Raw genomic sequence first — 25,218 nt, 5'->3', positions numbered from 1 at the left:
AATGTGAGAAGGAGACCTCTTTTTCTCTGTGTTTCATTCTGAGGCTCAGCCAAAGTTGTGAAGTACTAATTTGTCTTCTTTTCAGGACATAGACCTGTATAGGCAGCGTTTTTGTTGTGTTTTGAGACAGTGTCACCCAAGCTGGAGTGCAGTGGTGTGATCTTGGGTCACTGCAACCTCTACCTCCCAGGTTTAAACGATTCTCCTGCCTCAGCCTCCCCAGTAGCTGGGATTACAGGCGCATGTCACCATGCCTGGCTAATTTTTGTATTTTTAGTAGAGATGGGGTTTCACCATGTTGTCCAATCGGGTCTCAAAATCCTGACTTTAAGTGATCCACCCTACTGGGCCTCCCACAGTGCTGGGGTTGTAGGTGTGAGCCACCACGCCTGCCCATGGTATGTGCAGATTTAACATTTAAAATTTAAAGTGTTTCTAACCAACCTGGGTCATCAGATCCATGGTAACTTGTAGTTTTGCGGAGGTGTCAGTATGAGTTGGGATTGCTGCGGATCTGATGGGAAAGTGAGGCATTTACTAGAGTCTGAGGTGAACTGACTGCCACGCAATCACTCCGCACAGGATTTATGTGCTCTCGGGAGTCTGGGTATGCCTAAGGTCACATCAGGGACCTACTGAATCTGAAAGTTCTGCCCATTTGGTGACAACTGCAGTCAGCAAGTAAAGGGGGTGGTGTTGGGGACCCTGGCACTGTGTGTACAAACTGCTAGTTCCCCGGGTGATCGATGTGGAAAAGTGCTACCAATCTTTTTGTTTCAAAATATCTCCCTTTACTTGCTGACACTGCACTTGTCACCAAATGGGCAGAACGTAGCAACTGACATTTATTGAGCATATCCTGTGTGCCAGCCCCCTTTCCAAGAGCTTTACATGCGTTACCCAATGTAATTCTTACAACTGTATAAGGCATGCGCCGTTGTCCCACTTTATATTTTGCAGACAAGGAAACTGAAACACAGAGATGTTAAGTACATGAGATAACCAAGGTCATAGGAGCCAGAGCCAGGATTTGATTTCAGGCAGTCTCATTCCAGATTTTTAGAACCAGAAAATGTACCATACTGTTCCCCACAGAATAACTGTAATCAGTTTTAGGAAGCTCACAGGCAGCCCTTCAAGCATACCTATCAACTGTCTACAGGTGGGTCCGTGGATCCTAAGACAGCAGGGCGGAAGGCTACATATCCTGGGACTTTTCCCCATCCACACATGTGGATAATGAGATGAACGATGCTGAGGGAGCCCTGGGAGCAGGGCATGGTGAGGACAAAGTCTACAAGAGCTGAACAAAAAAAATGGGCTGAACAAAATACTCAGGCTGAAAAGGAGGGCAAGAATGCCCTAAATAAAGCCAGGCGCGGTGGCTTACGCCTGTAATCCCAGCACTTTGGGAGGCCGAGGTGGGTGGACCACGAGGTCAAGAGATCGAGACCATCCTGGTCAACAAGGTGAAACCCGTCTCTACTAAAAATAAAAAACAATTAGCTGGGCGTGGTGGCGTGAGCCTGTAATCCCAGCTACTCAGGAGGCTGAGGTAGGAGAATTGCTTGAATTCAGAAGGCGGAGGTTGTGGTGAGCCGAAATCGTGCCATTGCACTCCGGCCTGGGTAACAAGAGCAAAACTCCATCTCAAAAAAAAAAAAAAAAAAAAAAAGAACTCTGAACTTGGGCCAGATGCAGTGGGTCACACCTGTAATCCCAGTACTTTGGGAGGGTCTTGCTCTGCTGCCCAGGCGGCAGTGCAGTGGCAGTATCATGGCTCACTGTAGCCTCCTGGCTACAAGTGATCATGCCATCTCAGCCTCTCCAGTAGCTGGGTCTACAGGAACATGCCACCACACCGGGCTAATTTTTGTGCTTTTGGTAGAGACGGAGTTTTACCATGTTGCCAAGGCTGGGAAAAAATTTTTTTAAGGAATTAATGGTCATTAGAAGGCACAGGTCTTTCTAATTCTAGCTGCAAAATCAATGAATCATGATCAACTAGGTATTACACTAAATTATATCATCTGACATAAAGCTACCATTCAATCTGAATTAAGTAAATGAAATAAATATATATTTCCCTACATCATTTTTAGAAGAAAAGTTCCATTTCTCCTTAATGTAGATCTCTGTACTGTGAGTAAGGGATATTCTTACTAGATATTATAAAAGGATATATATCTTCCCCTTGAACACGTTATTCTCTAGAAACAGAATAGTTTAAAGTGCAATTAACTTGGGAATAAGATATTCCAGTTAATTTTAACTTTGGGGGGCAACTGAAAATTAAGCAGAAAATCTTTTACTTTTCTTTAAAAATCTTTCCAAAATACACTAGTTGCCTTCCGTGCCTGCAATAATTGCTGTGAAGTAAACACAAATACGTTTTGGTATTTCAGACCCTTAGGGAGGGTTGGCCCATCTGAACCTCAGCAATGACCGTGCAGTGGAATATGCACCAACCAGGACACATTCTGGAAATCTTGACGAGCTGTCCAAGCACTTTGCGTTTCTCTCCTTCCAACATGTGAAGTGAAGGAAAGAAACCCCAGTTGGACAGTGAATTCCAATTTATCAAGTTTTTGTTTGCTAAAGTTTCCAATATTCCTTCAAATAAAAACAGACAACATACATTGACGCCATGAATTTAAGGCAGCAGAAAATAGTCTTTACAACTTTCTCAACCGCAGTCATACTAATATGTTGGCCTAGACCAGTTTCCTCAAATCCAAAGCTTACGATCTCTAAGAAAACCTGAATTACTGCTGTTCTTATCATTATCACTTTTAGCTGAAGCCTCCGTTCACCTCTCTGCTCTAGAAGTATTCAATCTTTCTTGGAACAAGTGTGTTGGTGGCAACTTGAAGCTGCTTCTGGAAACACTAAAGCTTTCCACGTCTCTTCAAGTGCTGAGGCTGAGCAGCTGTTCCCTGGTGACAGAGGACGTGGCTCTCCTGGGTGTGTATCTACTTGTTCCAAGCGGTCTCGGCACACAGAACAGAGGGTACCACCCCCGCAAAGCATGGAGTGGGGAGGTTGAGGAGGCATGAGACCTAGGGTGAAGCCCTCTGCGGATTCCCTTCTCCCCAGTACCTGCTGAGAGGTCTAATTAGAATGAGCAAAGGCAATTCTAAAACCACATGGCAGTGGAGGATGTTTCATAAAAGAATATGGATATAGATAGGTGGGGAGGTTCCTGAAAGGCAAACAGCTCCGTCCCACACCTCCCCGCTCCATGAGTGCTCCCACTGCAGTCATCTGCATTTCGCCCCATCAACATGGTTCCTGCACTACTACTTAACTTTTCCTTTAAATTAACTCTAATTTAAATGCTTTTATTTAAACAGGAAACTGATTATCGCTGTAACTGAAATACAGATATCATTTCTCATAGATATTAGACTGCTCATGGCTTTGATTAGAGGCTCCTTCTCTCTATTAGAAAAAGATGAGAGAGGTTACAGGCATACTGTGGTACCAATCTGACACTTTTTCCACGTCAGTCTAGAGTGATGGAAAGATAATTGAATAAGGAATAACTTTTGCACTGTGGGATTCCAGTGAAAATATTCCAAATGTTCCCTAAAATCATTCTATGAGTCCACTTCCCATTATAAAACAATGAATCAGAAAGTACTACCTTTGTCCCCCAGCTAGCCTTGTCCTCTCACCTCAATCACTATTCAGCCATCAGCTGCCGGCATTCCAAAGCAATGAGCACGTCTCCAAATGAAGGGCCAGAACAGTCACTCCAGGCAGTTCTATCTGTGTTCTCAGTGTATATACCAGTCAGTTTTGCTATGGCACGACACATGGGCCGAAAAATTATGTATTATGCAAGAATTATGCTGTAATAACCACAGGACTTACGTTTGGAGGCACCACACTTGAACACTTCATCAGTGGCATATTTTAAGAAACAGAAGCTATGAAAAATAGTAATATAGTTTTACATATTAAATAGTGAAGAAATACGCCAGTATTACACTTTCCTTTGAGAAAGACCTGAAGTTTGTCTGTAGAAGTGGCCTGTCCAGGAATTCAAGACTGCAGTGAGTTATAATTGCCCCACTGCACTCCAGCCTGGGTGACAGAGGAAGACTCTGTTTCAAGAAAAACCAACCAAAGAACATACATGTAACTGAAATGTGGCATTTCTGGACTGGATCCTGGAAAAGAAAAAGGATAGGTGCAGAAAAATGGGTGAAATCTGAATAAAATTTATACAGTTTAGTTTCACTGTATAACCTTGGAATGTTATTCGATGGGCATGTAATATCTATTTGAAAACATAAAATTTAGCATTTTTTTTAAAAAATAAGAAGTGGCCTGTCCACACTTCCGCTGGTGGAAAGAGGGTATGTGGATGGGTGAGGGTTGTTGTACTCATGAGGTGTGTGCATGTCTGCATTTTGTTTATTTTATTTACTTATTTAGAAGGAGTCTCTCTGTGTCACCCAGGCTGGAGTACAGTGGCTCTATCTCAGCTCACTACAACCTCTGCCTTCTGGGTTCGAGCAATTCCCCTGCTTCAGCCTCTCAGGTAGCTGGGATTACAGGTGCACACCACCACGCCTGGCTAATTTTTGTATTTTTAGTTGAGGCGAGGGCTCTTTCCCACAAAGAAAATTCCAAATTTAGATGGCTTCATTGGTGAATTCTGTGAAACAATTGAGGAAGAAATAATACCAATTTTACACAATCTTTCTGGAAAATAAAAGAAGAAATGGGACATGCTTCCCTTTTCAGCCAAACCCAGGAATGAATGCAGCAATCAGGTGAGTTGTATAGAATCTGAGAGTTGAAAGGGATCTTGGAAGTCTCGATCCAACCTCCTAATCAATATCAGAGAGAAATCCTTTTCACAGGCTCTCTAATAATGACCACCACAATTCTGCCTGAACTGTTTCCAGTTTGCCCCAGCATTATGGAGCGACTCTTAGCAGGAGGAAGGCCTCCCACTAGGCCCCAATCTGTCTTCGGGTGTCTTTCAGCCAGTGCATCTGTCCGTCAGTGAGCTGAAACATTCAGCTCCTTCTTACTCACGTCAGCCCTATGGTGTTGGGCAACAGCCAGGTCTCCCTCAAATTTTCTCCCTCTAGGACTGAATGTGCCCTAGTCTTTCTTTTTTTTTTTTTTTTTTTTTGAGACGGAGTTTCGCTCTTGTTACCCAGGCTGGAGTGCAGTGGCGCGATCTCGGCTCACTGCAACCTCCGCTTCCTGGGTTCAGGCAATTCTCCTGCCTCAGCCTCCCAAGTAGCTGGGATTACAGGCACGCGCCACCGTGCCCAGCTAATTTTTTGTGTTTTTAGTAGAGACGGGGTTTCACCTTGTTGACCAGGATGGTCTCGATCTCTTGACCTCGTGATCCACCCGCCTCAGCCTCCCAAAGTGCTGGGATTACAGGCGTGAGCCACCGTGCCCGGCCAAGTCTTTCAGTCCTTTCTCACACGGCACGACTTTCAGATCAAGGAGAATGCTCCAACTCCAACACTTTCAAACTTGCTGACAGTTTGATTCCACAGTGAGTTTGAGAGCTCAGCCACCCGTGCATCCATCCATTCCTGGGTTTGGCTGAAAAGGGAAGCATGCCCCATTTGCCTTGGTTAGCTCTCTTGCCTTCTCTTACAGAATTCTTTATTTCAGTATTAACTTATTTATTTTCTGATCAAATAGCTCAGATTGTACATTAGTTATCATTTTTAAGTGCCATTGTAGGTAGTACTGATATGTTCTATTCAAAGGGAAAACTGTCTGGTGTATTGGGGGTCTCTAAGGTGAACTGGAAATTATCCAGGTATGTTCTGCACATGGAAAGTTGCTCGGTGAAATAATTGCTGAATGAAGAATGACTGAATGAATGAACAATTAAACAGTATAAGCAGCAAGGAGATTATTTACAAATGGTCCTTAGTCAAAGCCAATGAGCCACCACTCTTTACATTTAATTAGAGAAAGTCTGTAGGAAGAGCTGGGACTCCAGTGGAGCAGAGAGCAAGAACTTGACAAAAAATAATTACTGGGTTGGGATTTGGAAAAAGAAATAAAAAAGCTTGTACACAGGATGTACAGACAGGAAATCTGCTACTAATTTCAGATGTCCTGAATGAAGCTGCTAATAACAAATCATTACTAATTACTAATCGTGTCATTCCTAGTCCAGAGACAGTGTTATGGGAAATGGGAATAGCCATGGCCGAGTGTATTCTTGCATGTTGGCATTTAGAGTGATTTTCTTTTCCAGCATCGGTTATACAGACGGGTCATCTGGCCAAACTGCGAAAGCTGGACCTGAGCTATAATGACAGCATCTGTGATGCAGGGTGGACCATGCTGTGCCAAAAGGTGCAGTTCCTCAACGAGCTCATCGAGCTGGATGTTAGCCTTCGACCATCAAATTTTCGAGGTTGTGGACGGTGGTTTAGACACTTGTTGTGCGCTGTGACCAAACTTCCTCAGATCACTGAGATAGGAATGAAACGATGGATTCTCCCAGCTTCACAGGAGGAGGAACTAGAATGGTTTGGCCAAGACAGAAAAAGAAGCATTCGCTTTGACCATGGTGGGTTTCAGGAAGCTGATTTCCCATTGTCCTACTAAGCTACAAATCATTCTCCAGAGGAAAAGAACATGAACGAATTCCAGTGTCATCAACTGAACATCAACTTCTGAGCCGTTTAATGGGACTTCTATTACAAGAGCTTTGTAAATATGTGTATATAATATCTAATGTGAACATGCCATTATTCTCTGTCTTATGATACAAAAATGGCATTTTTCAATAGATTCGTTTTGGATATATAATTAGTTCCTTTACTGTTTAGAAGCCTTGCAAAAAGTGTTTAGATTCTGGTACTGCAACTGGTTTTCTCTTGCCCAGAAATGTTTTGCCTTCTCTTTTCCTACAAGTTGTATTCTAAATATAAGTGTGTGTGTGTATGCGTATGTGTAATTCTAACGTGAAAGGCACTAGCTAATAGTTTCATGTATCATCACTGTTATTATATGTCTCATAATGTGGTCTATGTAGGTTTTTCTCTGAAAGCGTCTCCTAAGGTTTATTATTTTATGTTCTGGTGCATTTTATTTCAGATATAAACCATGGACAGTAATGATAGTCACTGACATATAAATCTTAGTAAAAAGTGGTTAAAAATTTAAAACTCAGTATGAAAAATACATCTTGTTAGAATAAATTAAAACCTTTCATGTTTAAAAAGACAAATTGTTTACATATTGCCTTTAGGCATTTCTTTGAAATGGAATTTGCCTCATCAAACTTCTTTAGTTCATTAATGACACTTTCTGTGTTGCATTAAACTATTTTTGAAATTTTTGATTTTCTTTTGCTAGAGCATGAGCGTCATTGCATGGCAGAGATGTGTGTCTACGCGTTTCTATTCTGACATGCTCTACTCAAATTAGTATTGTAATCACTGCCTGAAAGACATGCAAATTTAAAATCAACACTACTCCAAATTAAAAAGTGTTCAGGATGAGGAAGTTTTGAATGCTATAAAAGGGAATATTTTGGGCTGCATGATATAAAAGAATACCATGAATTCCCTGGGCGTTCCCATGATTTCCATGAGTATCTGTGCAGATGCAAAACCTATGCATGAATGCTCCCCGGCAACTTTGTTAATAATAGCAAAAAACTAGAAACAATGAGTAAAAGGTTAAATCAACTGTGGGACTGTGCAGTGCTCCTCGGCAGCAGAAAGGAACAACCACTGATACCGGCCACCATTTGGACAGACTTCAAGTGGATTATGCTGAATAAAAAAGCCAGTCGGAGTTACATACTGTGCATTTCCATTTATGTGACATTCCCAAAGTGACAACATGATGGAGATGATGGAGAACAGGTTAGGAACTGGGAGAGGAGCGGACAGTAGGAACAGCACAAGGGAAACTTGTGGCAAGGGAGCAACTCCGTGTCTTGATTGTGATAGTGGTTACACAAAGCTCTGTGACAAAATTGCATAGGATTATACAAACACACACATATACGCAAACGAGTGCACTGTTGATTGTACCAATGTCAGTTTTCTGGTTTTGTTACTGTGCTACACTTATGCAAGAGGTCAGCATTGAGGGAGGCTGAGCAAGGCATGGACCTACCTAAGCGTTTCTTTAGAACTTCCTGTGAATCTATAATTATTTCACAATAAAAGTTTCAAAAGTAGGCAGGATGGGTGTGGTGGCTTATGCCTGTAATCCCAGCACTTTGGGAGGCCAAGGTGGGCAGGGCAGTTGAGGTCAGGAGTCCGAGACCAGCCTGGCCAACATGGTGAAACCCCATCTCTACCAAAAAAATATAAAAATTAGCCAGGCGTGGTGGCAGGCGCCTGTAGTCCTAGCTACTCGGGAGGCTGAGGCACAAGAATTGCTGGAACCTGGGAAGCAGAAGTTGCAGCGACCCAAGATTGCACCACTGCACTCCAGCCTGGGCAAGAGTGAGGTCCTGTCTTGAAAGAAATAAAAAATAAATAACATAGGAAAATAGTATAATGAGCCCTCGTGTACTCATCGCCTTATTCTGTAGTTATCCGCGTATGGCCAATCTTGTTTCACGTGTATTCCTACCCACTTTCCCCTCCCCATCCCATATTATTTAGAAGCAATTCCAAGGTGTCATATCATTGTATCCGTAAACATTTCAGTCAAAGTAAAAATCATTTATTTGGCCAGGCGTGGTGGCTCACGCCTGTAATCCAAGAACTTTGGAGGCCAAGGCAGGAGAATCACCTGAGGTCGTGAGTTCAAGGCCAGCCTGACCAACATGGTGAAACCCCATCTATATAAAAAAAAAAATAAAAAAATTTTTTTAAAAATCATTTATTTTTACACATAAACATAATTTTATGAATAATTTTTAACGTAGTAGGCATCTAATTGCTAGATATTTTGCCTTCTTAATCCATCAAGGTTCATTACCCCAATTTATCAGTTTTTAGGATTATTTCTGATTTTCCTTTCCTGGTATTTCTTTTACATCCTTCTTTCCTTTCTTATCTTTTGGAGATGCCTTTCCTTTCTTTCGTGCTTTTATTAGTTCACTGAATTTCCCAAATCCTTTCCGTACCATTGTTCCACACCACCACGCCTGAATCTGAAAGCAAGATAAACCCAAATTCAGCATCGGCTGGTATCATGATGAATGGGAGATTGTTAAATCTCTTTTTTCTGATAGGTGGTCTTGAAGATGTAGACAATGGGATGTGATTAGAACTCTAAATTTTATTTTCTATTTTTCTCAACCGGCCAGCATTCAGGCAAATTTTTTAAAAATGCATTTATTGCTTTTATGTGCCAGGTCCTGAAAAGTTCTAGACTTTTTGGCAACAGCTGTGAAATAACTGCTTCAATTTCATGGCGCTCACATTTTAGTGAGAGAAGAGACAGTGAGAAATAAACACATGAATGTTTAATTTGACAGACGGTGATGAGTGCTACAGTGAGCCACCGTGCATGGTGAGGGGATCTGAGCGCTCTTCCCTGCCTTCCAGCTCCTTACTCGGCTGTCTGTGCTCCTGCCTAAAGCCAGCCCTCACTTGTCCCCTGGATCCCATCCCCTCCTACCTGCCCAACAACACCCCTCCTCTAGTAGTAGACTCATCCAGTGGCTCCCCATTTCTCTCAGAATAAAAGCCAAAGTCCTTATATGGCTTACAAGGCCCTCTCTGATCTGCCTCCCCAAACCTGACCCTCCTAACCTCTTAACTCCTCTTTCCCTGGCTCACTCTGCTCCAGCCATTCGGGCTTCCTCCCTGCTCAGACACACGGGCACAGTTCTAACTCAGAGCCTGTACATTCGCTGCTTCCTTTGCCTGGAACTCTTCTCAGTATTCAGACGGCTCCACTGCTTCAAGGGTTTGCTCAATTGTCATTGCTATGGACTAAACTGTGTTGCCCCAGATTCATATGTTGAAGCCCTAATCCCCAGTGTGATGGAAATTGGAGAGGGGGCTATGGGTGATAATTAGATTTAGATGAGGTCATGAGGGTGGGGCCCTCATGATGAGATTAGTGGCCTTATAAGGAGAGATATCAGAGAGCTATCACTCTCTAGTGAAATATCTCTCTCACTCTCCCTCTCTGCCGTATGAAGACACAGGGAGAAGGGAGCTTCTACAAGCCAGGAAGAGAGCCTTCACCAGAATCCAATCATGCTGATACTCTGACCTCAGACTTCCAGCCTCCAGAACTGTCAGAAAACATTTCTGTTGTTTAAGCCACCTGTTCTATGGTATTTTGTTGTGGTCGCCTAAGCCAAGACTGTCATCTTTTCAATGAGGCCTACTCTGACAATCTTATTTAAATCAATTACTTCCCCACCTCTACACACTACAGGTAATTTCAGTTCCCCTTAGGCTGATTTTTTTTTAAATTTAACAGTAGCACTCTTTGACATAGTATTTAATTTTACATTTTATATTTCATGCTTTTATTTCCCTCCTACTAGATTTTAAGTGCTGTGAGGACATAAATATTTGTTTTGTTCACTGATGTATCTCTATGGTTAGAACAGTGTCTGGTACATAGTAGAAGCTCAATAAATGAATGAATGAATGAATGAACAAATGAAAGAGGTGGATGGGAGTATGCTGTTTCATATAAGGTGGATCAAGGAAGGGCTCTCTGATAAGAGGCCATTCAAGCAGAGATGGAATGAAGTGAGGACCAGAATCTTGCCCATATCTGGGGGAAGCATCTCTGGGCACAGGGAAGAACCAGTGTTAAGGCCCTGAGCCAGAGCACGCTTGGTCCTTGGAAGAACACCAGGGATCTGCTTGTGACTGAAGCCCAGTGAGAGCAGGAAAGATGAGTTGGGGAGTGAAAACAGCAGACCAACCAGGATCCAGGGAGTAGCACTGCTCTCTAGAGGCATTTTGGAAATTTATGGAGCTTTTTTGTGGTCTTAAGGTTAAGCAGTCTTCAATGTGCAGCCTGTACCCTGGTCTACGAAGCCTTTCCAACGGTGTGCAGGCATGGATAAGTTGAAGACAGCTTATTTCCTGAGCTGCATCCCTTCCTAAAATCATCCCGAGAACATAACTGTGGATGCCCCATCTCACTTGCCCCTCTGGTGCTCCACAGAAGGAGGGTGTGCCTTGCACCAACCTGAACACCTGAATCTTACTATGGCACATTGCCCTGGACTACAAAAATCTTTAGGACACACATACACACACACACAAAAAAGAAAAAGATAATTCAAGTATAAGCGTTGATGAGAGAATGATTGACTCTGAGGACTGGTTAACCAATCCTTTTGCAAGACAGGTGGTTTCTAATTCTACCTTCAAGATAAATAAGGTAAGACTAGTTGACATGTCAGCTAAGACTTGCTATTGATTTGGGGGATATAAATCTGGAATAAGTTCAGAGATGCATGAAAGCATTGTTATTTAAAAGAAAACATTACAGGCAAAAAAAGCTTCTTCCATTCTCATTAACCCATCTACATGAACAAGGTTTCTTAAGGCTTTCATCTGTAAAATGAAAATCCGGAGTAGAATCTATAATAAACCCTGACTTATTCTAATAATCAGCAACATTTATACATGAATATATAAACTACATTAAAAAAAACTCCTTATACTGTTCTAAAAAATCCTAATAATTATTAAAATTTGTAAGAAATTTTATGTTGTTTTAGGTGATGTTAAACTGCTAATAGTTGTAATGTATATACATTTTTAAATGTTTAAAATTTAATTTATATAAATATTTTTGTTGCCTAGAAGTACAAAAGAACAATCTATAAAAGATTTATATGTATATCTATATAACTTTAGGATCAATTCTGAGGGGAAAGTAGAATGGACATGCATGTTGAAGAAGAAAAGAAATATGATATAAAAATTCTGCCTATAAAATTACTTATTTGAGTATTTGTAAATTGGTGTTGACAAATCCTAATGATACTCAGTTCCACTGGATACATTTAAAATATTGATCTAACAGATCTATTTTAAAATGTCGACATTTAAAATTCACTGGAAATTACATCCTTTGCAATGATTCAAACTTGTGCCAATAATGTTAAATATCATTTTAAGAATGTGAAAAAGGGTGCGGGATTTTTCAAAATGCTTTTAGGGGGCTAGGCACGGTGGCTCACGCCTGTAATCCCAGCACTTTGGGAGGCCGAGGTGGGCGGATCACGAGGTCAAGAGATTGAGCCAATATGGTGAAACCAAACCCCGTCTCTACTAAAAATACAAAAATTAGCTGGGCATGGTGGTGAGCGCCTGTAGTCCCACTACTTGGGAGGCTGGGAGATCGTGCCACTGCATTCCAGCCTGGTGACAGAGCAAGACTCCGTCTCAAAAAAAAAAAAATGCTTTTAGGAAGTATTCAATTAAAAACCACAACTTTCATTCTTTCAAGTGTAATCCATCCTGAGCATATATACATTGAAATAATTTTTTTTTTTTTTTGAGACAGAGTCTCATTCTGTCTCTCAGGCTGGAGTGCAGTGGCACGATCATGGCTCACTGTAACCTCCACCTCCTGGGTTTAAGTGATTCTCCTGCCTCAGGCTCCAGAGTAGCTGGGATTACAGGCATACACTACCATGCCCGGTTAATTTTTGTATTAGCTGGGGGTTTCACCATGTTGGTCAGGCTGATCTCGAACTCCTGACCTCAAGTGATCCACCCACCTTGGCCTCCCAAAGTACTGGGATTACAGACATTAGCCACCATGCCTGGCCTGAAATACATATTTTATATAAATTACTTTTCTTTCTCTTCTATGTTGCAACTCAGGCATTATTTCGATTAAAAGTATGTGCTTTTGTAGATTTTTATTATCTCTGAATTTGCTTTGGAATAAAAGAGGTATCACAAAAGATTGATCATAAAGGGAGAATATTAGGTCTGATAGGGTTGAGGGCTATTGAGAGAGGGTTTTACAGACCAAAGACTTGACTCTCACTCTGAGTGAAACGGAAGATGCCAATTTCAGTGGAGTGGTGAGCTCTAGCCCATGTTTTAATAGCATCAGTGCAATTACTGAGCAGAAGGTGTGTTGGAGGGGAGCCGGCATGGAAGCAGGGACACTAATCGGGGGGCTTATGTAGTCATCTGGGTGTGACCAGTTGGAGAATAAAGAACACTGGTTGAAGTGGACACATTCCAGACCTGTCTGGGGTATCCTATATCTCCATGGGCTCAATGGGCTAGAGCAGAATTTCAAGGATCTCAGCCCTTCAATCCTAGCTGGTGGCAGCTCAGAACCCTGGGCTCAGCCTCTTGTCTATAAATACTTTCACTTCTAATTTGTCAACCTTATTTTACTTGTTTTGTTAATGCAAGCTTTCTTCATTCCAATGAAACAGTCCTAAGAATTTTAGATTGATTTGAAATTTTGAAGTTTTGGTTTCCTTTGCCTATTTGTTGGCTTCTTATTGAACAAAGAAATAAGGAACATAAAAGACAGAAATGCTAGGGCTGACATTTAAAAATTTTCTTACATAGCCCTGGGGACATAAAAGCAGCTAAGTAACTTCTCTTTTCAGAAGCAGGACAAGGGTGTAGATGTGCAAAGAGTCGCTCCATAGGATAATCTGTAATGTGTTTAACATTAGGCTCCCTCTAAAAAAACTGTTATCAAGAATCTGGGCTGATGTTACCTTTGTTGCCATTATATTCTTTTTTCTTTTTTCCTTGAGGTATTTCCATATGGCCTCATTGCCTTCAGCACACACTTCTTTTGGGGGTTCTTCCATGGGATTGTCCATCAGTGTCAGGACCTTAATATTCACTAGGGAATCCAAATTCTCTGGAAGATGGGTGAGCAAGTTGTCCTCCAGCAGTAATTCTTTCAAAGCTGAAAATATTTTTTTAAATGGTGGATCAATCTTAAGAACAAACAATATTAACTTGTCACCTAATCCTGCCCACATATGTGAGGGATCCAATTCTGCATTTGCAAAAGGAATGAGAGGAAGGATACACAAAACTTTTTATACCATCTAATAAAAGTTCTATCTCTATGTTTGCTCCTTCTCTTAATGAAGAGAACAGAATTCAGTCTCCAGATATTCCAAATGTTTTGTTTGTTTGTTTAGAGCAACAGTTTTTAGCTGAAACTGATAGCCCATTGGCAAAAATCACTCAGACCCTGCAGTTCCTCAGGTCAGCAGAGTACTGAGGGGTTTTTGTTGTTGTTTCAGACAGAGTCTCACTTTGTCACCCAGGCTGGAGTACAGTGGCATGATCTGGGCTCACTACAACCTAATTTTTGATTTTTGTATTTTTAGTAGAGATGGGTTTTACCATGTTGTCCAGGCTGGTCTTGAACTCCTGGCCTCAAGTGATCCACCCACCTGGGCCTCTCAAAGTGCCAGGATTACAGGTGTGAGCCACTGCCTCTGGCCAAGTATTGGAAAAATGCATGCTTCATGCCATTTCCCACAGGGCTCACTACTCCCTGTGATTGCTACAAGCTTTGGCACGTTGGTGTTACCTCCCTGATCCCTAAAGACTGTGGAATGTGAGACAGCTGGTTCACACAGTCATTCCCTTGCTACTCTCAAGTTGACAAGCAAATTAAGTTTTTGAAAGAAATTATAAAACATCATAAATCAAAATATTATCATATTATATAGAATGCTCTGAAGCTGGTTTTTTAGCATAATGGACTATCTTTAAATAGTTCACTGAAAGAGAAACAAAAATGCTTAATAAGTATGAAAAAGATGCTTAAAATCACCACTCCATGAGAGAAATGTACATTAAACACCAAAATGCAGCATTTTACCAAACAGACAGGGATGAAAAGTTTGGTAGTACCCAGTAGTAAGGAGGGAGAAGAGAAAAATTATGTTTAAATACTACTCAGTGATAAATGACTTATAAATTCAGTCACTTTTCTATATGTGGTTCACCAAAAGAGAAGATAAATATAAAAAATGTGGTCATGAGACTGAATATTTAAAGAACGTAAAATTATACACATTTCAAAAAAGATCATATCAAAGTACATTCTTTAGTCCAGTCTGTCTTTTGCTGTGCCATCTAATAAAAGGCTTCCAATTAAATAAGGCAAACCAAGTTTTTTTTTTACAACTTCTTTTTAACAGTTCAAAGTTGTTGAAGCCAGTCAATAATATTAGAGACAGAAAAATAGTAAACACTGAAAATATTTGAGAATATTTCACTCCTCCAGGGACCAAGACACGGTAGCAATTCATGGTGAGGAGCGTTACTAAAGAGTATTGCATACAATGCACACAACCCCTCGCCCCCAGGATTTTTGTTTTTTTCTTTTTTGAGACAGAGTCTCACTCTGTTGCCCATGCTGGAGTGCAGTGGCGCGATCTTGTCTCACTGCAACCTCCACCTCCCAGATTCAAGCAATTCTCCTACCTCAGCTTCCCAAGTAGCTGAGATTACAGGCAGAGTGTCATCACACTCAGCTAATTTTTGTATTTTTAGTAAAGATGGGGTTTTGCCATGTTGGTCAGGCTGGTCTTGAACTCTTGACCTCAGGTGATCCGTCTCCCAAAGTGCTGAGATTACAGGTGTGAGCCACCATGCCCAGCCCAGCCCCCAATGTTTGAATGTCTTGTGAGTAGGCAAGACATTCCTTCATCCTTTTCTCATTAAAGAATAGCCATAGTTTGAAAACGTGCATAAGCCTAGAGAATTCGGAAAAAAACATTTAAAATCTGGTCCCAGTGGGTGCTCAGCAAAAGCATGTTAAGCAGATGGGTGAATGTACAGACAAAGAACGGCTTAGTCTCCTGGAAAATGTTTGGGAGTTTACATAGGAATCATTTATAGTTTTCCAGGTCAATTGTGTAGCTCTGAAAGTTCCCTGCTAATTTCACCACTCTGGGCCAATTACTTTTTCCTTTATTCAAGTGGCTTAGTGACCTAGATGAAATTTACTGCAGGACCCCAGCTCCAAATTCTGGCATACAGTAAGTGTGCAGTAAATTATTGTTGGTAGTGTAATGGACATATGGGTGAATGCAAATTTTCTTAGCAGTTGCTATTTACTTTTCCATTCCAATAAACAACTGCCTTTGCAAGACTTAGCTATGTTAATCAGGACAGCTGGCCTCCCCCACGCCGCTAAGTGAGCCCTGCAAAGAAGTGATGGATAGACTCAATTCTCTAAACACCGAGATTGGTCTTTAGAAAAGCAAGGAAGCCATTCGCTATGGGAAATGCTGGCCACAAACTCTACCAGGCTGCGGATCTACTAAGTTCCCTCACCTTGTGCTTGGCAAATGGCATCTGGAAGTTGTTTAAGCTAATTGTGCCGGCAATCAAGAACTTCTAGGTTAGGCATTGACCCCAGGGACATGGGCAGGTACTCCAGATGATTGTTCTCTATATATAGCTCCTTGAGACTCTGAAATAATATGAATATACCATAATAATATGCCTTGATAAGTTAATTATAATAACCAGAACATCTGTGGGTGCCCATGCATTTTTTTTTTCTTTCAATGGGGAACTTATGCACTGGGATAAAGGAAAAAAACATATTTAAAGGACCATCATCAAGACATAAAGTTATTTTTGAGTAAATCCATTAAACTCGGTTTCCATTTATGCAGGGAGAAGAGGCTACAGACATCTAGTGCTTATTTGTTTCATCGGGACTTTATGAAAATAATTTGAATAATTTAACTACATTTATCATTAACTCCTTTTTAATAGCTATTTGTGGCAGTTGCTACAGAATAACTGCCTCAAATATCAACCCAATATTGCCCCAGTGAAAGTAGCCAAGATGCATAGGGAATGGGTTTGAGTGTATTTGAAATAACTATTTTCAACTTCACTGGGCACAAATCTGATGTTTGCACTTCACCCTAAGATTGTGACATGACATTTACGAAGGACAAGATGAGGAAAGGTATTCTACGAACACAGGGCAAAGGCCTGGAGAAACAGGAATAGAGACGCTGTGTCATGGTGAGAACTACCTATGCTGTACATGCCATCGCATGACTGGGGGTTATGTGGTGGCCCACGCCTACTTTATCATCATGAAGAGTGCGGCAGGCTGGGAGCAGTGGCTGACGCCTGTAATCCCAGTACTTTGGGAGGCCAAGGTGGGTGGATCACCTGAGATCAGGAGTTCGAGACCAGCCTGACCAACATGGCGAAACCCTGTCTCTACTAAAAATACAAAATTAGCTGAGTGGGGTGGCGGGCACCTATAATCCCTGACACTTGGGAGGCTGAGGCAAGAGAATCACTTGAACCCAGGAGGTGGAGGTTGCAGTGAGCCAAGATTGCGGTATTGCACTCCAGCCTGGGCAACAAGAACGAAACTCCATCTCGGAAAAAAAAAAAAAAAAAAAATAGTGCAGCAACAGGAACATGAAAAAAAACAACAGTTCTTTAAAGGATGAATATATGAAGACACCCTGGTATGGCTACTTTGCACGAGGTTATCCTGTTGCTTTGCAAGTATTCCTCACAGTCCTGTAGACCTAGGAAGCTGGTGCAACATGATTTCCTTTTTCCCAGCACGGAGAGAGGTCACACTTCCCCTTACAGGGAATCCTAGGCACCAAAATGCAGGCTCCCAGCCATGTCATTTGTATGATATTTTTAACTTCAAAATAATCCAGTTTTCAGGGGGCTACTTATAAAAAGTGGAAATTAAATGGAAAGAGGTATGACCCAATTTCTGTAAATGAAACACACCAAGTCACACAGTGGAAAGAAGTATCACAATAAAATGTTCAAGTGTTGTTCACGGACAGGGGAAACCTCTGCTTCCACTGTTTGAAGCTGGAAATCTAGTATGGATGATTCTACATCCAGCCTGTGGGACCTCATATTTTCTGTTTCAGCCAATCTAAGGGACAGTGGCAGTGGCTTCTTAGCCAGCTCATCGGGGGAGGCTTACCTGCAGTTTCCCAATGTGTTCCGGCACATAGGTAAGTTTGGATCCCTGGTCTTGCCCAGCGTATAATTTCTCTAAAGACTCTAAAGAAAGGACTTCCTCCGGAAAGGAAAGGAACTCATTTCCTGTTAGTCCAAGTATCTTCAGTTTTGAAAGTGAGCCCAATTCTGAAGGTAACTGGAAGTATTCCAGAAAGACAAGTTTCAGGTGAAGATCATTATTAACTGTCAGCAAATAAACTGGGCTTTTGGTTTTGAGGCAGACTGCTAAACAAGTGGAGTAACTTAGCCTCTCCTACTGATGGAAAATTATAGTATTTATACTTGTAGATCTAAAGTTTCTGCTCTTCATTTTTATGCACTACTTTAAACTAGACCAATTTTTTCCTTGCCGGGTGCAGTGCTCATGCCTTTAATCCCAACACTTTGGGAGGCCAATCAGATAGATCACCTGAGGTCAGGAGTTCAAGACCAGCCTGGTCAATATGGCGAAACCCTGTTTCTACTAAAAAATACAAAAATTAGCTGGGTGTGGTAGCAGGTGCCTGTAATCCCAGCTACTCAGGAGGCTGAGGCAGGAGAATCTCTGGAACGTGGGAGGCAGAGGTTGCAGTGAGCTGAAATTGCACCACTGCACCCTAGCCTGGACAACAAAGCCAGAATCTAGCTAAAAAAAAAAAAAGTCTGGGTGTGGTGGCTCATGCCTATAATTCCAGCACTTTGGGAGGCTGTGGCAGGTGGATCACCTGAGTTTGGGAGTTTGAGACCAGGCTGACCAACATGGTGAAACCCTGTCTCTACTAAAAATACCAAAAAATTAGCTGGGCATGGTGGTGCTTGCCTGTAATATCGGCTACTCGGGAGGCTGAGGAAGGAGAATTGTTTGAATCTGGGAGGCGGAGGTTGCGGTGAGCCGAGATCGCGCCATTGCACTCCAGCCTGGGCAACAAGAGCAAAGCTCCATCTCAAAAAAAAAAAAATAATAATAAATAAAAATAAATAAAATTGGAGCAATTTTTAACCAACGTTCTTGCCATTTATGAACTGTACTGTGGCAACTGCTTGACACTATTGAAAGAAAAATACTAGAATTATGTGTAAAGTTGCATTAATAGCATTCATAATAAATTCAGTCATTAGAACTAATTTAGTGATGTGACTCTTCATTCTAAAAGGCTTTAATAATTTTGAAACTTCAGTTGAAATCTCAGTTGGAAGCAAACATATATTCACACCACTTGTAATCAGCGTTCAGTGAACGCTGTTATGACCCCATCCTGTCGTGTTCTGCTTTCCAGTGAATACCCAGGCTTGTGAACCCTATGTGGGAACTGGGCCGCCATTCACAGAGTGCCAGACTTTCAGGACTGCAAGGCCTAAGGAAGGTTCTGTCTTCCAAGCCTCTAATACAGTGGTTGCATACATACTATAGCAAGCCATCCAGTCGTTATCTAAACACCACCTCCTGTGAAGAAAAGCTCATTACCTTCTATGGCTTCTTCTAACCATCAGATTTCCTACTTTAGTGCAGCCAAAATCAGCCTCACCGTTATGTCCATCTATCGGTTTCTTTCTGGCCCATACGAACCACATGGGAAAAATCTCGTTTTTTTTTCTTTTATATTCTTTTCTTTTCTATTCTTTTTTTTTTAGACGGAGGCTCACGGAGTGTCACTCTGGAGTGCAGTGGCACGATCTCGGCTCACTGCAATCTCTGCCTCCCCGGTTCATGCCATTCTCCTGCCTCAGCCTCCCGAGTAGCTGGGACTACAGGCACGCGCCACCACGCCCAGCTAAGTTTTGTATTTTCAGTGGAGGCAGGGCTTCACCATATTGGTCAGGCTGGTCTCAAACTCCTGACCTCAAGTGATCCGGCATAGTGACAGCCAGAAAGGGAATCCGTACCTGCCCTGTTTTATTGTCATCCAGTGCCAGGACTTCCAGGTTCTTCAGCGAGCAGATCTGCGGTGGGCAGTGGTCCAGACGGTTCTGGCTGAGGTCCAGGCAGCGCAGGTTGAGCAGGCGCCTGAAGGAGCCCCGCAGCCCGCGCAGGCCGGTGTTTCTCAGGCACAGCAGGTGCAGCGAGGTCCATCTGCAGATGAGGCGCGGCACCTTCTCCGGGCGGTTCCCACTCATCTCCCTGAGCTCGGCGAGGCTGTTCGGGACGGAGTGGAGAAGGTCGTGGGATAAATCGAGCACTGACAGTCGGCTACATTGGCACAGGGACGCCGGCAGAACGGGGAGGTTGTCGGAAGCCGCGAAGAACTTCTGCAGCCGCGTCAGGTGCCCGATCTCTTCTGGGACGGCGCCGATTTTGTTCTCGTCCAGGTCAGTGATCTCCAGGTTGCAGAGAACGCAGAGCTGCTGGGGGAAAACTTCAAATTGGTTCCGCTTCAGGTAGATCTCCCTCAGCTTGGTCTGGTTCACTATTTCCTCGGGCAGACATTTCAGGTGGTTTCCGGCCAGTCCGAGCAGCTGCAGGTGGGGAGGTTTTTACAAATGACGACGGGAACCTCCTTCAGGTCGGTCGGGTAGGGCCGGGGCTCACGCAGGGCGCGGAGGAAGCTGACGACGAGCAGGGAGGAGGAGGAGATGCGGTTGCAGCTCAGGCCCAGGCTCTCCAGGCTCTCCAGGCTACTCGGCAGCCCCAGAGCCGGGCACGGGCTCCGCAGGTTGTTCCTGTCCAGGTAAAGGACCCTTATGTTCTTTAAACGCTGAACCTCCTGGGGAATTTCTTCAATCTGGTTGTTCTCCAAATGCACTTCTTCTAATTCTGTGAATGCGAAGATCTCCAACGGAATGGCAGTCAAGCTCTGATTAGAGGCATTGATGAAAAATGTTCTATCATTGACATGCTGTGGATCATTTCTCTGAGGAATTTTAGGTGAACGTTCTACTGACTTTACGTCTTTTGACATTATTGTGAAGAAACGTTCAAATATTCAAAATCTGAAATATTGTGAAAAGAATGAAAAAAAGAATCAGAATTTACCTGCCACCAGACTTGCTATCCTTAAGAAAAATAAACTTAAAACCTAGTTAATTAAACTTAGTGCTTGAAATTATGACAGAACATAAAATTTAGGTTTTTGCATTTCATGTTAAGAGAAGAATTAAAGTGTAAACTCCTTCCCCTAACACGTAGACTCACATGAAAAGAAGAGATGAATTTCAGATTTATTTATTTATTTATTTTTGAGACAGAGTTTTGCAATTGTTGCCCAGGCTGGAGTGCAATGGTTCGATCTCTGCTTACTACAACCTCTGGCTCCCAGGTTCAAGGGATTCTCCGGCTTCAGCCTCCTGAGTAGCTGGGATTACAGGCACCCATCACCACGTCCAGCTAATTTTTTGTTTTATATTTTCAGTAGAGATGGTGTTTCACCATGCAAGCCAGGCTGGTTTCAAACTCCTGACCTCAGATCCACCTGCCTCGACCTCCCAAGGTGCTGGGATTATAGGTGTGAGCCACTGCACCCAGCCTAATTTCAACTTAAAAAAATGCCTATTCTGAATGTTTCCAGTAGGATGTAGAAGGTTGCAAAAGATCCTTGCTTTTACCATAACACTGAGAAAACACTGGGGAAAAACCTCATATTTTAAAATACAGTATTTTACCTTAAAGCCACCAGAGAGTCAAAGATACAAAGAAAGCTAAAAAACAAAACAAAAACAAAAAACAAACAAACAAAAAAACTATATTCTAGAGATGCACCAGCCTTTCCTAAATAACTAGAGACCAGTGAGCAGACCCACTCATGCCTAATGTCATTTGCAAGTTTGAGGACTGTCAGGCAGAGAAACAACCCTTTAATAGGCACAGGCAAAGGAGAAACCAGACAAACTTTTAACAGCCATGTGTGGGTTGGCATAGTGGATTAGAATCTGGAGTAGCCCCAAATGCAAAGTCAGTGTTCCCCACTAATTAGTTATCCCCATTAGACTTTGACCAAGTGGCCATAGGGAAAATTGTAGGCCGGACTAAAAAACAGAGAGAGGTCCTGTAGTTTCCTGGTCTTACATACCTAAGCCTGGCTGGAAGGATCTTAACTCTAAGCAAGACATTTGAAAGTGCAGTTAATTGAAATGAACTAAAGCCCAACTCAGAAAGAAATGAAAATCTTTGATAAACAGAGAGATAAATCATGTCCATGGATTAGAATGCTCAAGAATGCTAAGATATCAATCTTCCCCCAATTGGATCTATAGTTTATGCAATCTCAATCAAAATTTTAGCAAACTTTTTTTTTGGTAGAAGTTGACAAGCTGATTCTAAAATTTATATGAAAATGCAAAGGAGCTAATTTCTTTAATGAAAACAAAATCAGCAGACATACACTACTAGGCTTATAGAGCTTATAAATGCAAGATGTGAGTGTTGTATTTCGGAAGAGTAAGTCTTTAGTACACACACACACACACACACACACGCACAGTCTATGTATGGGGGAAGGCAGAGAAGAACATGACACGGTAGTGGCAAGGTTGGCTGTAGCAGCTTTGAACTTCTTTTTAGGATGAAGGCAGTCCTGCTGGAGTATCTGGGCCTCTCATCCATCACAGAAGCCTAGTCCCTAGATGAAGAGGATGCATTTCTAGCCCCATACATAATACTGCTGTTCCTCAAAACATAACTTTGTTCAGGCGCTTGTCGCTTTATGCCTGGCCTCAAAACCAGCTCCAAGGCAGTGTTATGTAAAGAAAAGGAAAGATGTAATATTGATTATGTTGAAAACTAGCTGTCTCCAACGTTTTTGTTATTTAGTCGTCAGGCAGATTAAATTTCTCTAATACTGTTCAGTCCTGTGAGACAAAATCTCCAGTTTCCTGCTTGCAACTTTCTGAAAATTCTCCACAGTATCTAGACTGACGCGATAGAACAAGTAAAAACAGGGAACACCTAGAACACTGATTACATACTCCAGGCTTTTCTTAAAATAACCCATTTAATCTTCACAATGATCCTATGTAGGAGGCATCATTATTAGCCCTGTTTTACAGATAAAGAAATTATATAACTAAAAGGGCTCTTCTCAGCACATGGTAGGAAGTGGGAGTAGGAGCAGAGAATTGGACACAATCTCACCTAGATTTTTAACATCACTTGTTTACCGAAAACCTGGCATTTATTAAAATTATTCTTCCTGGGTGTGAGATTTTACACTTGATTTTATTTTGCAGCGTTACTACAAAGACACCTGGGGGAAATTTATATGGATTAGCCACCATAATTAGAATTAATAGGAGGGTGCCTGAGCTTCCAAACACATTAAAGAACTTATTTATCCTAACATTCATCTTTCTCCATCAAGACCTGCTTAGAATATCTGATTGTGTGTATATGTTATCTCACCTTAATCACATATCCCATCAATTTGACAGCCCTCTGAAAGCTATATATCCACCCATATTTCACATTCATTTGTGGATTTAATAAAAGGAGATTGTAAAGCCCAGTTTGCAATAGCTTTGCCAATAATTCAGCCACAGTAAATGAGAATGGGGAAGCTTGGATCTTTAGTGGCCATTTTTTCCCTAGGGATTGCTACCTAAATGTGATCAAATTAACTTATTACAATCCAATATTATGGTGGGGTGGTTTCTAAATTGAATAATTGTCACATCTTCATCTGCAGGAGCCAAGATTTGGATAGTTTAACAATGAGCTTTTCTTTGTGTAACTCTAATGCCTGAGAAAATCATTTAGGAAACTGATCAGCCCTGCAAATTTACAGTGAGTGTTGGTACTTTTTTTTTTCCAAGTCTGACTATGCACAAACTAGATAGGTAAGACTAGGTTCCTGAGGTTGATAGGGTGTGTGACTCTCTCTGCTAGCATAAAAACACATTTCTAGTTAAAGAATTTCAAGATTTTGCTTAAAACTTCACTCAGCAGATCTTTTCCCTCTAACAACCAATTAATCACAAACGAACTAAAAGTAGCCTTAATTGACCTCAGACTGGACATTCACGTAGGTAATAAAGAGTGGCAGAATTTGCCACCCCGAAATACGCCACTTTGGTATGAGGATTACTTTAAGCTAAAGACACTTGAAAAATGGCAGATGCAAGAAGAAGCAGATTCTCATCTTCCTTTTCCCTCCTTGAAAACAGGAGATAAAAACTCCCATGTGAAACATGCCTTCCCTATACCAGAAAAAAAAAAGGGAGTCATAGCTGAGATAATTCTGTACAAATAGGTCTTGTTAAAAAAAAAAAAAAATCCTGGAGGCAGAGCAAGATGGCTGATTAGAACCCTCTAGCAATCATCCCCTCCAACAGGAACACCAAGTTGAACACCTATTCACACAAGAAAGCACCTTCATAAGAACCAAAAATCAGGTGTGCAATCACAGTACCTGGTTTTGACATTTAGCAAAGAAAGAGGCAGTGAAGAGGGTAGGAAAGACAGTCTTGGATTGTCGGAACCCTCCCTCCTCCATCCCCCAGCAGCAGCCATGTGGCACAGAGAGAGACTGTGTGTGCTTCGGGGAGGGAGAGGAAAGTGATTGTGGGACTTTGCAGTGGAACGCAATGCTGTCTGTCACAGTGGAAAGCAACACGGGGTAGAATTCAGGTGGTGCGCATGGAGGGAGCATTCAGACCAGCCCTAGCCGGAGGGGAATCATCCATGCCAGCGGGTGGAACCTGAGTTCTGGCTAGCCCCACCACTGTGGGATAAAGTGCTCTGGGGTTCTAAATAAACTTGAAAGACAGTCTAGGTCACAAGGACTGCAATTCCTGGGCAAATCTTGATGCTGTGCTGGGCTCTGAGGAATTGCATTTGAGGTGCTAAATGGATTTTAAAAAACAAGACCCAACGATCAATCTGTGGCCTACAAGAAATACATTTCACTTATTAAGAGACACATATACTGAAAATAAAGGAATGGGAAAAGATACTCCGTGCAAATGGAAAACCAAAAAGAGGAGAAGTAGCTATACATGTATCAGACAAAATAGATTTCAAGACAAAAACTATTAAAAGAGACAAAAATTTCATTATATAATGAGAAAGGGGTTCATTCAGCAAGAGGATATAACAATTATAAATATATATGCACCCAACACTGGAGCACCTAGTTATATAAAGCGAATATCACTACAGTTAGAGACAGACCCCAGTACAATAACTATTGATTTCAACACCTCACTTTCAGCATCCAACAGATCAAGACAGAAAATCACCAGAGGCATTGGACTTAATCTGCACTATAGACGAAATGGACCTAGATATTTACAGAACATTTCACCCAACAGCTGCCGAATACACATTCTTTTCCTCAGCACATGGATCTTCTCAAGGGTAGACTATATGTTCAGT

At 41.9% G+C, this 25,218-nt stretch overlaps 2 protein-coding genes and 1 long non-coding RNA gene across 5 annotated transcripts in view; 1 reads left to right on the top strand and 2 right to left on the bottom strand.

Moving 5' to 3' along the window:
• The window catches only part of LOC105729980 (uncharacterized), a 35,548-nt gene extending 30,819 nt beyond the window's left edge, over positions 1–4,729 (bottom strand). Inside the window, exon 1 of the long non-coding RNA XR_010343494.1 lies at positions 3,678–4,729. This is a non-coding gene — a long non-coding RNA (uncharacterized LOC105729980). The remainder of the gene's footprint in view (positions 1–3,677) is intronic.
• LRRC31 (leucine rich repeat containing 31) overlaps positions 1–7,662 on the top strand; it is a 28,795-nt gene extending 21,133 nt beyond the window's left edge. For 2 of the 3 annotated variants that reach the window (XM_012470975.2, XM_012470973.2), the window contains 2 exons: positions 2,797–2,964; positions 6,251–7,662. In XM_012470975.2, coding sequence (XP_012326398.2) covers positions 2,797–2,964; positions 6,251–6,606 — 524 coding nt within the window. In that variant the 3' untranslated portion in view covers positions 6,607–7,662. The remainder of the gene's footprint in view (positions 1–2,796; positions 2,965–6,250) is intronic. The other variant, XM_012470974.2, reaches the window with a different exon arrangement.
• On the bottom strand, positions 7,400–21,076 carry LRRIQ4 (leucine rich repeats and IQ motif containing 4). Its single transcript, XM_012470976.2, is given in 6 exon segments — positions 7,400–9,121; positions 13,652–13,848; positions 16,245–16,383; positions 17,899–18,072; positions 19,800–20,380; positions 20,383–21,076. Coding segments are annotated over 6 exon segments (1,674 nt in total). The 5' UTR covers positions 20,813–21,076; the 3' UTR covers positions 7,400–8,968.
• Between the last annotated feature and the right edge of the window lie 4,142 nt (positions 21,077–25,218).

This window comes from Aotus nancymaae, unplaced genomic scaffold (genome assembly GCF_030222135.1).
Source record: "Aotus nancymaae isolate 86718 unplaced genomic scaffold, 86718_ANA_hifiasm-v0.15.2.pri h1tg000019l, whole genome shotgun sequence".
Classification (NCBI taxonomy): Eukaryota; Metazoa; Chordata; class Mammalia; order Primates; family Aotidae; genus Aotus; species Aotus nancymaae.
The sequence above is the reverse complement of the archived record's forward strand: the minus strand, read 5'-3'. Positions and strand labels throughout refer to the sequence as shown.